The sequence below is a fragment of the Cololabis saira genome, chromosome 12, assembly GCF_033807715.1.
Source record: "Cololabis saira isolate AMF1-May2022 chromosome 12, fColSai1.1, whole genome shotgun sequence".
Taxonomy (NCBI): Eukaryota; Metazoa; Chordata; class Actinopteri; order Beloniformes; family Belonidae; genus Cololabis; species Cololabis saira.
The window spans coordinates 44,967,586-44,979,978 of record NC_084598.1 but is presented as its reverse complement, the minus strand read 5'-3'; the positions used below and the strand labels follow the sequence as shown (position 1 = coordinate 44,979,978).

General features: G+C 44.3%; 1 protein-coding gene across 1 annotated transcript in view; it reads left to right on the top strand.

Annotated features, from left to right (window-relative positions):
• ntsr1 (neurotensin receptor 1 (high affinity)) overlaps window positions 1–12,393 on the top strand; it is a 44,876-nt gene that overhangs the window by 4,045 nt on the left and 28,438 nt on the right. The window contains 2 exon segments of the mRNA XM_061736873.1: window positions 96–170; window positions 173–516. Of these exon segments, the coding sequence (XP_061592857.1) occupies window positions 96–170; window positions 173–516 (419 nt within the window).

Genomic DNA, 12,393 nt, shown 5'->3' with positions numbered 1-12,393 from the left:
GCATGCATGCATGGCATGGCAGGCATGGATGGAAGGATGGATGGACTCATACTCATTACCTTGTCTTTTCTGTCTTCATATTCAGGTCGTTGCAGCTGCAGCACCTGCAGACGCCCCGTCCACTACCCACCTGGCCAGCCAGGCTGCGTCCGACCTGCTCATCCTGGTGCTCTGCCATGCCGGTGGAGGCTGTACAACTTCATCTGGGTGCACCACCCGTGGGTGTTCGGGGACGCCGCCTGCCGCGGCTACTACTTCCTGCGGGACGGCTGCGCCTACGCCACGGCGCTCAACATCGGCAGCCTGAGCGCGGAGCGCTACCTGGCCATCTGCCACCCGTTCAAGGCCAAGAGCGTGACGTCGCGCAGCCGCACCAAGAGGCTGATCGGAGCCCTCTGGCTCGGGTCCTTCCTGCTGGCCACGCCCATGCTGTTCGTCATGGGGCAGGTGACGCGCAACGGGGACGCCATCTGCACCGCCACCGTCACCCCGCTCACCCTGAAGACCGTGCTGCAGGTGGGTGGGTGTCCGCGGGGACGCACCTGGGCAGTTTGCGAAATATCCATCCATATTCGGGGGGGTCCCTAACTCACGTTTTTTGTTTTTTAAACAGTGTGGCCCTATACAATAAACCAATACAATCAGCCTACTATAGCCTATGACAAATACACCCACACTTTTAACCATTTTTGATGCAAGTTGTTTTACTAATTCAATTCAATTCAATTCAATTTTATTTATATAGCGTCTAATACAACAGAGTTGTCTCTAGACGCTTTACAGAGACCCATACCCAGAACATGACCCCCGAGCATGACATACTAACAGGAGGCAAAATTGTGCATTACGATGCAGAATGTTATTTACAAGTTACAAATTAAATCCGATAATTAAAATAAATAAAAGACATTAATTGGCACCACAAATTCACAAATTCCACTCATAACAGCTCATCACGCAAAATAAAATAAAAATATGATGGCTGTCAACAGGTGGATTCACGCAGCTTACACATAAATCACACTCATAACAGTCCATAACGCAAAATAATAATAACAAAAATTAAAAAACAACATTAGCTCTCAGGTGGGCTCAGGCCATATTAAGCAGGCTGGCCTCTTACCTTAAGTTAAAATAGACCAAATGTGCCTTTTCTCTTTTTTTTTTTTTTTTTTTTACCTTGTCTGCACGCATATTAATGGTTAATACCATGCTGGTAAAAACCTAAGGCATATATATGTGCATTGTTACTATATTTAATATATATACATATATACGCATAGACATACATACACATACAAACCCAGTTTTTTTTTTTTGTTTTTTTTTTTTTTGCCGGGGGTGGAGGAGGGGGGGGGGGCATTTCTCGACTTCTTGTGCTTTCCGTCCTGGTTTCCATTCCAGGAAGAAGAGAGGCGATGTCCTGCTTTAATCCAGCTTCTGACAAATGGAACCGGGTCCAATTTGTCCAGAGGAGGTCCGTTGAGGTCACAAACAGGAGTCCAGACAGGCTTTCTTCGCGTAACCTGTTGCGCACCTGGCTGTCCGTGTTATTAACTGGGGAAAGCCTCATTGTGCTGTGCTGGCGCACATGGCTAATTTGCATACATAAAGGTGCAGGACTTGTGTTAAACCAATAAAAGTTTTGAATTGTGAATACTTGATATGGCGACTTTTAAACATATTTAATTGACCATTAGTGGCAATCAAATTATCATATTATATTATATAGCCTAATTTATTTATTTTTTTGACAACATTGAGACCCCCCCCTAAATTTGGCTTTTGAGTCCTTCAGGGGGGCTCAAGGCTTAATCGGGGGGGGCGGACCCCCCCGAACCCCCCCGTATTTCGCACTCTGCACCTGGGGCCTCATTTATCAAGCTTGTGTGCGCACAAAACAGGGCTTGAAAGATGCACACGCCACCTTCTACGCAAAGGTTGGGATTTTAAAAAAAAAAACTGAAAAAAACAGCAATAACCAGCAAAAAGCCACATTAACAATAACAACATTACATAGATTAATACAAGACAATGTAAAGGAATCGTTGGAATCGGAAGATCACCATCTCCTGTTTTTGGCAATTTAATCTCTAATGGCACAAATTATTATTATGGTTAATTATTGTTATCATTATTTACATTATTATTTACATAAATTACATATAACTCAGTTCCATATAAATCAAATTGGTGACAAGATCAGATTAATCTGGAATAGCAAGTTAAACAAATGAATGTTAAAAACAAACGAAAGAATAGTGTTCTTATCTATAGAAAAATACATAGGCTACATGTCCTGGTATCCAATCAAGTGTTTGGAGATACTTTAGATAAGGTCCACCTTGTTGTCCAATAATCTCAAAGTTCTTCGTTGACGTGGCAGTGTATTTAGCACGGTTTCAGATCATTTCTGATCATTTTTGACGACTTTTGGGGTTTGTTTTCATCATCATGCGGAAGGCAGAAGACTCTAAGGTCGCCGCCATATTGCCGTTGTGTTTACTAGTAACATCCTATTGGTGCAGCGGGATCATGTGACGACCTCGACCCGTGGACCAAAATCTCACTCCGCTCAGAACAAACTAGTACCGTTTTGGTCCCGATCACGGGACTCTTGCAGGGTTTTGAGCTCTGAACTTTTACTTATAAGGTGAGCATGAATCAATCTTTTTTTATGATGTAAAGATTGTATCGTCTCCAAAGGTGGGAGCGGGATGAAACGATAACGGGGTTCACCTTACGGCCTACAGGGGACTTCAAACTTTTTTTAGCCCAGGGACCCCTTTGTTGATTTGGCGCTTTTTGGCGTCTATCGGCACCACGTAACGCTTTTGACTGAGAAAAGTAATGCGCGTTGTCGCAGGATGGAGACGCACATTTTGATTATTGTCGTTACGGTTCGGGCCATATTAACTGCAGAAGGAATGGCATAAATTGCGCCAAAATGACAAGATTATTTCAAAATGGCCGACTTGCTGTTGGGTTTTGGCCATGGCGCCAATAGAATTTTCTTTAAGTTGTGACATGATACAGGTGTGTAGCGATTTTCGTGCATGTACGTCAAACCGTATTGTGGGGCTTGAGGCACCAAGTTTTCTAGGGGGCGCTGTTGAGCCGTTAGGCCACGCCCATTAATGCAAACCATTAAATATCACATTTTTTGCCAGGCCTGGCTTGGTGCAAAATTTGGTGACTTTTGGGGCACGTTTAGGGGGAAAAAAGGACCTCATTTCGTCGGAAGAAAAACGAGAAAAACAAGAAAAATATCAATCATGAATGAATCATGAATATAATCATACAGATACAATAGGGCCTTCGCACTGTCAGTGCTCGGGCCCTAATAAAGATACAGTGTGAACGTTACCATTCATAAAAGGAGCATGTTGATGGTTACAGAGTTGGAGAGCAGATCCATACAATGGATTATAGTGCTGGATAAAATACAATCGGAGGGAGGTTTTCATATAGGTATTCATATACGTATTCATCCGTGTCTGACCGACCTGGCCAAATAAACGTGATTCTGATTCTGATACTGTAGGCTCATCAGGCAATGTGATGTGGGCCCAGAACGAGTCCCAGACTGGTGTCTTGGTCTTGTTTGTGTTGGTCAACCTTTTGAGCATGAGTTCATATGAAGCTGTCTTTATCATAATGTTTATCCACTCTTTCAGTTCAGGGGGTTTGGGTGTTTTCCACAGTTTAAGTATCGTCCTGGCAGCCATTGTTGTAGTCCCTGCTATGATTACAGAGAATTCTCCACTTGTTATGTTGTGTATTTGGCTTCTGTCCCCCAATAGGCAGAATCTGAGAGATAATGGTGAGAGATAATGGTATGTCACTTCCCAACCAGTTGCTTAGATTGTTCACCACCGTTTTCCAGACCCCCACTTGTAATTCTTATTTTTTTCCTTTTTTTTATGGTGTCAAGTTTTAAGCCTGGCTTATAATAACTTTTGAATGTGTTTTATTCTGCTTATATCACTGTATTCACCAATTCCTGACTGGGTTATTAGCTACATGTGTTTACGGTTGATGAAACTTTGTCCTCGTCAGACGTGGAAGAGTAACGTTAGGCCGAGCTGTAACGTTACAATCTCCAGCTTTAGGCTTCGTTATCGTCACAAATGTATCCCTCAGGTCTAACTAGCATTAAATATGAAATAGCCAAGTCAATTTCGCAAACAAATTTTCTTTTATTAAAGGAGCTTGAGGCTGGATTTATGAAAAAAAATTGTATACGTTTTAATTTTTCTAGTAATAATGTCAGATGAAGCGTTCCAAACCCAAAAGAATGTTTCCTCTAGTGTATCTCTCCGTTGCCTTGAACAGGCTGTGTGCTGCAAAATGTGCTGCAATTGTGCCCGGAATTTCCCGCGCTGCCCTGCGGATGTGACGTCACATGACGCTGCATGCACGTTCTCCCCGTTCTCCTGTGCCGGCTTCACTGTTGGCTGCAGTACCCCCGACGGCGCCGGGATGAAGGGTGGCGCTAGAGAGTCTCATTTCTTAAAAGGAACCTCATGCTCCTTTAAATAGCTAACTAGCTCTAAAGGATCCCCCAGAGTTTTCCTGTTGAGGTGGAAGCTACAGGTGTCTGAGTTCTGGTCCCCGTGGAACCGATACTCAACAGCCATTGGTTCGTCTGTGTCTGAGGGGCGGAGCTTGCTGACAGCCCAGTTGCAGCAAACGCCTCGGTTCATTTCACCGCTCTTTCAGGTGGACCGTTCGGACTCCTGCTACCCGATAGCCGGATGTTTAGACCACTGGACCCGATCAATACTTGGGTTCCAGCAGAGCTCATCATTTATTTCAGGGGGGGTAATCAGTGTAGGAACCGATGACGGGGCCAGTTCCTGCTGCTAAGGGGGACCACATGAGCCGAAGGGTTCTAAAAGGGGTTCTGTTTGAGTTAGTTAACACAAAATCATTCATTATTTTAGTGTTTTTAGTTGTCCACAGAGCTGGGTAGAGGAGCCAAAGATTGTACTCAAGTAAAAGTACTGTTACTTCAGAATAATAGGACTCAAGTAGAAGTAAAAAGTAGTCATCCAAATAAATACTTGAGTAAATGTAAAAAAGTATTTGGTGAAAAAACTACTCGAGTACTGAGTAACTGTTGAGTAATGTCTGATTTATTTTTTTAACACAACCATTCAAACAGACAAAAGTACAAAATAATCATCTTCAGGCAAATTAAATCAATAAAATAATAAAATTAATTAAAATTAATAAAAAATATCTTAAATTAAAATAATCTTAAAGTCAATTCAAGTACTTTAATAAACAATAAAATAAATAAAATATATCAGAATAAAAAAATAAATTAAGCACAAGTAGCACAAAATTTCCAGCCTTTGTACTTTTCTTTTTTAACCAGGCAGAACTTGAACAAACATGAACTCATAGAAACTCTGTGTGTGTTTGAGTCTGTGTAAATGTGACAAAACATGTAAAAACAAACATTTTCCCCAAAAGAATCACCCAGTGATGTCATGAGATTGACGCGTACGTGGATAAAAGGATAAAAGAAAAGTAACAGCTCAACGTAGCCTAATGTAGCGGAGTAAGAGGAACAGTTTCTTCTTCACAAATCTACTCAAGTAAAAGTAAAAAGTATAGTGATTCAAAACTACTCCTAAAAGTACAACATTTCCCAAAACTTACTCAAGTAAATGTAACAGAGTAAATGTAACTCGTTACTACTACCCACCGCTGGTTTTCCATCTGTCTGTTCATTCAGACGTTAGCAGTGTGTGTGATTTGGTGTTTGCACTTGGGCCACCAAAGCCCCAGGACCGGCCCTGAGAGGACTGGACTTGTCCTTTTGGTCTAATCTGCCCTCGTTGTGGCATGTAGCAGCGGTTGGCCTCGTCACCAGCAGCAGATAACCCGTTCGAGGAACCCCTTCTCCTCTTGAGCAGAGCTTGTTTTATGTATACATTTCCAGCAGAGAGCTCATTGTCTCTCGTTCTCATTTCCTGTTGTCTTGGAGACGTCTACGGTTCCTGGAATCAAGAGCGCTGCAGAGGCACCACAAGTGCCCGAGTTCCAGCTGATTTGCCGTGTTTATCCGTGACAAAGCTCAGACGAGGAGCCTCGGGTCTGAGCCCAAGTCGGGCTCGTTACAGCTCATTAACGAGGTGTAAACTCGTCTGGTCATCTGGTGCCTTAATTGTAAAGGATTGAGGTTCATAATGACTGTTACAGTCTCACCCTCTGGGTTTAATGTGCAACTTTCACTCCAACAGTGTAAAATCATAAAGCAGCACGTATAAAAGCAAAACTGCTGCAGAATAATGTGGCTCGACGCCACTATAACAGCAACAACGAGCAGCTGTGTGGGACAAGGGTTTAATTATTTCCACTTAACGGCATCATTACACGCTGATGTTTCCAAAGCCGCTGCAGAGTCAAATCCCTCATCTTCCAGCCGTTGCTACATGTAGTTCTAAAAATGTGGAGGAAGAGGAGCTCCTGGCTGGTTTGTGTTTGGACTTCTGCGAGCACTGGACGCAGTCTTATCCTGGGGGTAGGGTTAGGGTAATGTTAGGGTGGGGTTAGGGGTAGGGTAGGGTTGGGGTAGGGTAGGATAGGGTTAAAGTAGGGTAAGTTACGGGTAGGGTAGGATTAGAGTAGAGTAGGTTAGGGGTACGATAGGGTTAGGGCCTGTCCCAATACTCCCCCTACCCCTAGTTTTCATCCCTACCCCTAAATTTTGCGCGTTCCCGTGAGGGTAGTGGTGTCCCAATTCCTCTTTCCACCTAGGGGTAGTGACGAAAACTAGTGTAGTGGCTATGAATTTTTCCCTACGTTTGTAGGGATTTCCGATGCTGACTAGCTGACCTAGGGACAAAAAGATTTCCCAGAATGCTTTTCGTCTTCATTTGCGGACTGAATCAAAAAAAAAACAAACATGGCGGACATTTCTTATTTTTTAGTGAATAAAATGGGGCGGCAGTAGCTCAGGTGGTAGAGCGGGTCGTCCAATGATCCGAAGGTCGGCGGTTCGAATCCCGCTCTGTCCCAGTTTTCTGTCGTAGTGTCCCTGGGCAAGACACCTTACCCAGCTTGCCCCGTGTGAATGTGTTTGAATGTGTATGAATGTTGGTGGTGGTCGGAGGGGCCGTTAGGCGTGATATGGCAGCCACGCTTCTGTCAGTCTGCCCCAGGGCAGCTGTGGCTACAAACGTAGCTTACCACCACCAGAGAGAATGTGTATGAATGAATAATGATTTCTAGCGAGAAATATATATTTTACTTTCATAATATTCACTCAGTGAATGTACATAATCACTCGTTTGCCCGTTGTTGCAACCTCGCCGGAATAAAGACTGATTTATGGTCCCGCGTTAAATCGATGCAGAGCCTACGGCGTAGGTTACGCGGCGACGCACGCCGTACCCTACGCCGTAGGCTCTGCATCGATTTAACGCGGAACCATAAATCAGCTCCGGAGCCGGCAGGCAGGCAGAAATCACGGCGTAGCTACAACTGTTAGATTTCATCAATTAAACCAACATTTATCTTCCTAAATGATTTATATCAGCCAGTGGTCATTTTCAACAGAGCTGCAGGTTTCTGCTGCTGCTGCTGCTGCTGCTGCTGCTGCTGCTGCTGCTGCAGCTGCTGTTGCTGCTGCTGCTGCTGCTGCTGCTGCTGCTGCTGCTGCTGCTGCTGCTGCTGCTGCTGCTGCTGCTGCTGCTGCTGCTGCTGCTGCTGCTGCTGCTGTTGCTGCTGCTGCTGCGCCCTGGTCTCATCATCGCCGAAAACATCGGATCAAATTTCTTAACAGGCGTTATTTGGATAAACTGAGCCCAGGTTGGGGATCTTAACGGTTACTTTTACGCCTGAAAAAATATTAAAACTGCCATATTAACAGCGCTACAGCTGAAATTAAAACAGCTTTTGGCTCTCAGCTTCCTGATCAGGGTAGGGATGAAAACGAGGGGTAGGGGGAGTATTGGGACAGGCCCCTGGGAAGATTTCAAGTGCCCTAAAATCTGTCCCTTCTTTTTTAGGTGTAGTGAAGAAAAGAAGGGCTAGTGAAAGAAAGTAGGGCTAGTGAAGAAAAGTAGGGGGTGTATTGGGATTGGGCCTTAGAGTAGGGTTAGGGTTAGAGTTAGGGTAGGATAGGGTTAGAGTTAGGGTAGGATAGGGTTAGAGTTAGGGTAGGTTAGGGTTAGAGTTAGGGTAGGATAGGGTTAGAGTAGGGTAAGTTAGGGGTAGGATAGGGTTAGAGTAGGGTAGGTTAGGGGTAGGATAGGGTTAGAGTAGGGTAGGATAGGGTTAGAGTAGGGTAGGATAGGGTTAGAGTAGGGTAGGTTAGGTGTAGGATAGGGTTAGAGTAGGGTTAGGGTTAGAGTTAGGGTAGGATAGGGTTAGAGTAGGGTAAGTTAGGGGTAGGATAGGGTTAGAGTAGGGTTAGGGTTAGAGTTAGGGTAGGATAGAGTTAGAGTTGCTGTGACGCCGTCGTGAACCCTTCGGACTTCTCCGTCACTCCATTTCTCCGCGGTGCAACACACCCCCAGAGCGCTAGTTGATACTTTGTTTAGCTTCCGGCTTTTCCGGTCACAGGGAATCAAAGAGATAAGGACAACTATTGTGCAAAAAACCCAAAACAACCCAAAAAAAACAAAAAAAACACGCAGGAAGAAAAGAGCGCTGAAAGTTCACTACTGCTTCACGAACCGGAACCGGAAATGCGTTGCTACCAAGCGAACCAATCACAGCCCTCTCTGTCTGCGTTGGGTCTGCGTCGCGTCAACGCGTAGTTACATTTTTTTGGGGGGGCACGTCAGACTACGGCGTAGGCCTCGCTGTAGGGTGCTTGTCGCCGCGTACCCTATGGCGTAAGCTCTGCGTCGATTTAACACAGAAGCATAATTTAGGCTTTAGAGTAGTGATGCACCGATTGTTCGGTAACCGAAATTGTTCGGCCGAAAATGGCAAAAAATCACTTTCGGTGTTCGGTGGAATAAGTGGGAAAAAAACCGAACAATTAATAACGGCGTTGTAATATAAGGAAATAGACTGGCCGCTCCGTAACTGTTGCGTGCCACATAAATCGTTGGCTAACCAAAAACTAACCACATAAGAATTTTACCAACATTCACCAGCAGGTGGAACCAAAGCAACATAAATCAATCTATTACAGGTGCGTTTAGATGAGGAAATTAAACAGATAAAAGAGCGTGGAGTGAAGTGGTGCAAACATGTCAGCAGTGTGGAAGTATTTTAGAGTGGCAAAGAATAATACAAGAATGGCTGTTTGCAATGAATGTTCTGCTCAAATATCTAGAGGGGGCACATCTGCAAAGTCTTTCAGCTACAAGTTTGATTTATCATTTGAAATGATAAAAAACCCTGAGCGCTTTAATGCATTTTTATTGTTTTAAGGCCTATGTTACAATGTTCAGTCAGTTAAGCCTAACGTAAGCTCAAAGATGGCCAAAAAATGTATTTTGCTAATTTATTTATTTTAAGTTATTGTTCTTTGCTGGTATAATGTCTGCTGGAATATTTAAGAAATGCTGGGAAATTAAAAAATGTTCATTTTTTTATGTTCAACAAATGTTTTCTACCTTGTAATTTTGTAAAAGATTTTTTTCCTTTAAAAGCATGCCTAAATCAAATTTATTTGATTTATGCAATGGTCAAAAAATTGTCAAAATAAATGAAAAACTGCGAAGAACCATGTTCAGTATCGTTCGGTATTCGGCCAAGTGTTTATTATTATTTTCGGTTTCGGCCACAAATTTTCATTTCGGTGCATCGCTACTTTAGAGTAGGGGTAGAGTTAGGTCAAAGTTGGGTAAGTTAGGGGTAGGGTAGGGTTAGGATTAGCTGCTGCTGGGACGTTCTCTCCGGCGAAGACTCCCAACTGTCCTGAATGTTTTCCTCTTGTGAAGAATATTTCTTGTTACACAATGGAGCGTTTAAGAGACAGAACCAGGACCTGGACTCAGAGCCGGTCTTTTGTGGACCCGGGAGCAGAAACGACACGTTCAGGTGTGTTTGTGAGCGACACGAACAAAACCTCTTATCTTCTTCACCTGAACGTTGCTGCACCAGCCAGTCAGAGTAAACATGATAACACCAGAGGACTGGCCACAGAAACCGGGTCACATGCTGGTCCTGGTGGTCTGTAGAGGACCTGAAGGTCTGGATCTGGACCCTAGTGGTCTGTAGAGGACCTGCAGGTCTGGATCTGGACCCTAGTGGTCTGTAGAGGACCTGCAGGTCTGGATCTGGACCCTAGTGGTCTGTAGAGGACCTGCAGGTCTGGATCTGGACCCTAGTGGTCTGTAGAGGACCTGCAGGTCTGGATCTGGACCCTAGTGGTCTGTAGAGGACCTGCAGGTCTGGATCTGGACCCTAGTGGTCTGTAGAGGACCTGCAGGTCTGGATCTGGACCCTAGTGGCAGCCCTGGGTTCGTCCATTAAAACCGTCTCCTGTTTATTTTTATTTCAACAGCTTCTATTTTGTGGTTTGTGTTCTGTAAGTGTCAGTGTCGGGCGTGACACCGACAGAAGCCAGGTCCGTTTCTGCTTGTGAACATAAAACCAGCAGCAGACTCGTGCGGCGTAGCCGGTACCAGACCTTGGTCTAAACATTGTCAGGCTGGTGTAAATATTTGTAATATTTCCTGCTCGGGGAGGATGGATGCCGTGTTTACGTGGACCGGGCCGGGTCGCCAGTCGGGGGGTGATGGGAGGAGTCTGGCTCTTTATTTACAAACGCTGTCCACTTCAGTTGGGATGATGGATGACGAGAACGGTTAGCAGTTCCTGTCGCTTCCTCTGTCCCAGAGAAGGTTTTATATTTGTACGTGTTTATGACCCGGGGCCAGTCACCGCACTCACGACCAAAACATGCCAAGGTGCCAGAAAACCATGTGTAGACTATGTAACAAAGAGGATCTGCACACTTGGATCAATGCAAGTGTCTTTAATAAACCAAGCTTTCGGTCAGAAGACCTTCATCGGGGTAATAGTCAGCACATGAGTTCAATGAACAATCTCATGTGGTTCATCAAGGCAATCAGCAGCACCCGCTGCACCACTCCCACCAAGATGGGAGATGTAGTTCAGAAGCAGGAAATGTAGTCCTCTCTACAAAGCAACAGAGTACAAGTAAAAGGAACATTGCACAAGAACCATATGCTGACAATAACTAGACAAAAACCGTATGCTGACAATAACTAGACAAAAACCGTATGCTGACAATAACTAGACAAAAGAGAAAAAGAAAATCACATATATGCATGTATACACACATACACATATACATATACACACATCTATACACAGTATAGCAAATATAAGATATAAAATATATACATGGCACAAGGAATGGGTGATATTTTACCGTTCACGATTTACCGTCAAAAAAAATTCCTCACGATAAGAATTTGTCATCTTGCAGTAAAAACCATAAATTCCCGTTGATGACGTTTTTGTGTAAAGCTGATTTATGGTTCTGTGTTAAATCCACGCACAACGTACGTGAAGGAAGGAAGGAAGGAAGGAAGGAAGGAAGGAAGGAAGGAAGGAAGGAAGGAAGGAAGGAAGGAAGGAAGGAAGGAAGGAAGGAGAGAGGAATGATGGAAGGAAGGAAGGAAGGAAGGAAGGAAGGAAGGGAGGGAGGGAGGGAGGGAGGGAGGGAGAGAGAGAGAGAGAGAGAAAGAAAGAAAGAAAGAAAGAAAGAAAGAAAGAAAGAAAGAAAGAAAGAAAGAAAGAAAGAAAGAAAGAAAGATAAATTCCCGTTGATGACGTTTTTGTGTAACAAACATGGCGGATCTGAGAGCGAGATAGATTTATAGTTGAAAAGGTGGAGTTGAATTGGTATTAGACTGGACCAGATAAGTCCAGTCTCCTGGAGGAAACTGGATCAGTCCATTTTCCTCCGGACTTATCCAGTTTCCTGGATAAGTCCAGTCTCCCGGAGGAAACTGGATACGGTGCGGGTCTAGGTGACGGTCAGGGGCAGAGCTTCATGCCGTCGTTCCCGTCTCTCCTCCTGTTTGACAGAGTTGAGGAGTTCAGATGTTTGATGGTGAAGACGGGGGAGGAAGAATGAGAGAAACAGTTTTATGTAACCACGGAGACCTTGGAGGGAAGCTTTCCACACGTCTTACGTAAGCAGCAACAACATCGCCACAAGTGCAAAGCTCGTCCTTCGGATTTAATTACACTTTAAAGACGTTCTGGCCTCTTAATGAGGAATGTGGAGACTTTTAACTGGATTTGTGATGGAAGCTGCTCGTGTTAAAACGGAAAAACATCGTTAGTTGAAGGTTTCCTCGGTTTCTACACCTACTGCCCTCCAGTCATGACCTTAAATTCTTTAGTTTTAAGCTTTGATCATTCATACTGCAGGAATCCCAC